This window comes from Myotis brandtii, unplaced genomic scaffold (genome assembly GCF_000412655.1).
Source record: "Myotis brandtii unplaced genomic scaffold, ASM41265v1 scaffold2658, whole genome shotgun sequence".
In the NCBI taxonomy this organism is placed as follows: domain Eukaryota; kingdom Metazoa; phylum Chordata; class Mammalia; order Chiroptera; family Vespertilionidae; genus Myotis; species Myotis brandtii.
Window position 1 is genome coordinate 68,535 of NW_005360118.1, and position 301 is coordinate 68,835.

The 301-nt window shown below is 68.8% G+C and overlaps 1 protein-coding gene across 1 annotated transcript in view; it reads right to left on the reverse strand.

Annotated features, from left to right (window-relative positions):
* Positions 1-301, reverse strand: part of SHANK3 (SH3 and multiple ankyrin repeat domains 3) — a 48,470-nt gene that overhangs the window by 11,515 nt on the left and 36,654 nt on the right. Inside the window, exon 21 of the mRNA XM_014541197.1 lies at positions 1-294. Within this exon, the coding sequence (XP_014396683.1) occupies positions 1-294 (294 nt within the window). The remainder of the gene's footprint in view (positions 295-301) is intronic.

A 301-nucleotide genomic window follows, 5' to 3' on the forward strand; every position in this document is an offset into this window, starting at 1 on the left:
CTCCTGCCCGTTGCTGGTGGCGTGGACCACAATGAGGCCGGCGGGCCGCTGCAGGGACGTGTCCAGGACGCTGAGAATCATGGACTTCTTGTCCTCAGGTGACTTCCGCTCCTCCCTGGACGCCTTCTCGGGCTCCCTGCGCGCAGGCACCGGAACCCAGGCGGGGCTCCTCGGAGAGAAGGCCGGGGAAGCCAGGGCTCCTCGCTCGGAGTCGCGGGCTTGAACATCCACAAACAGGGGCCCAGGCCGATCGGCGTCAGGGCTGTGCACAGGAGTGGGGGACCGGGAGGGCGTCTGGGAG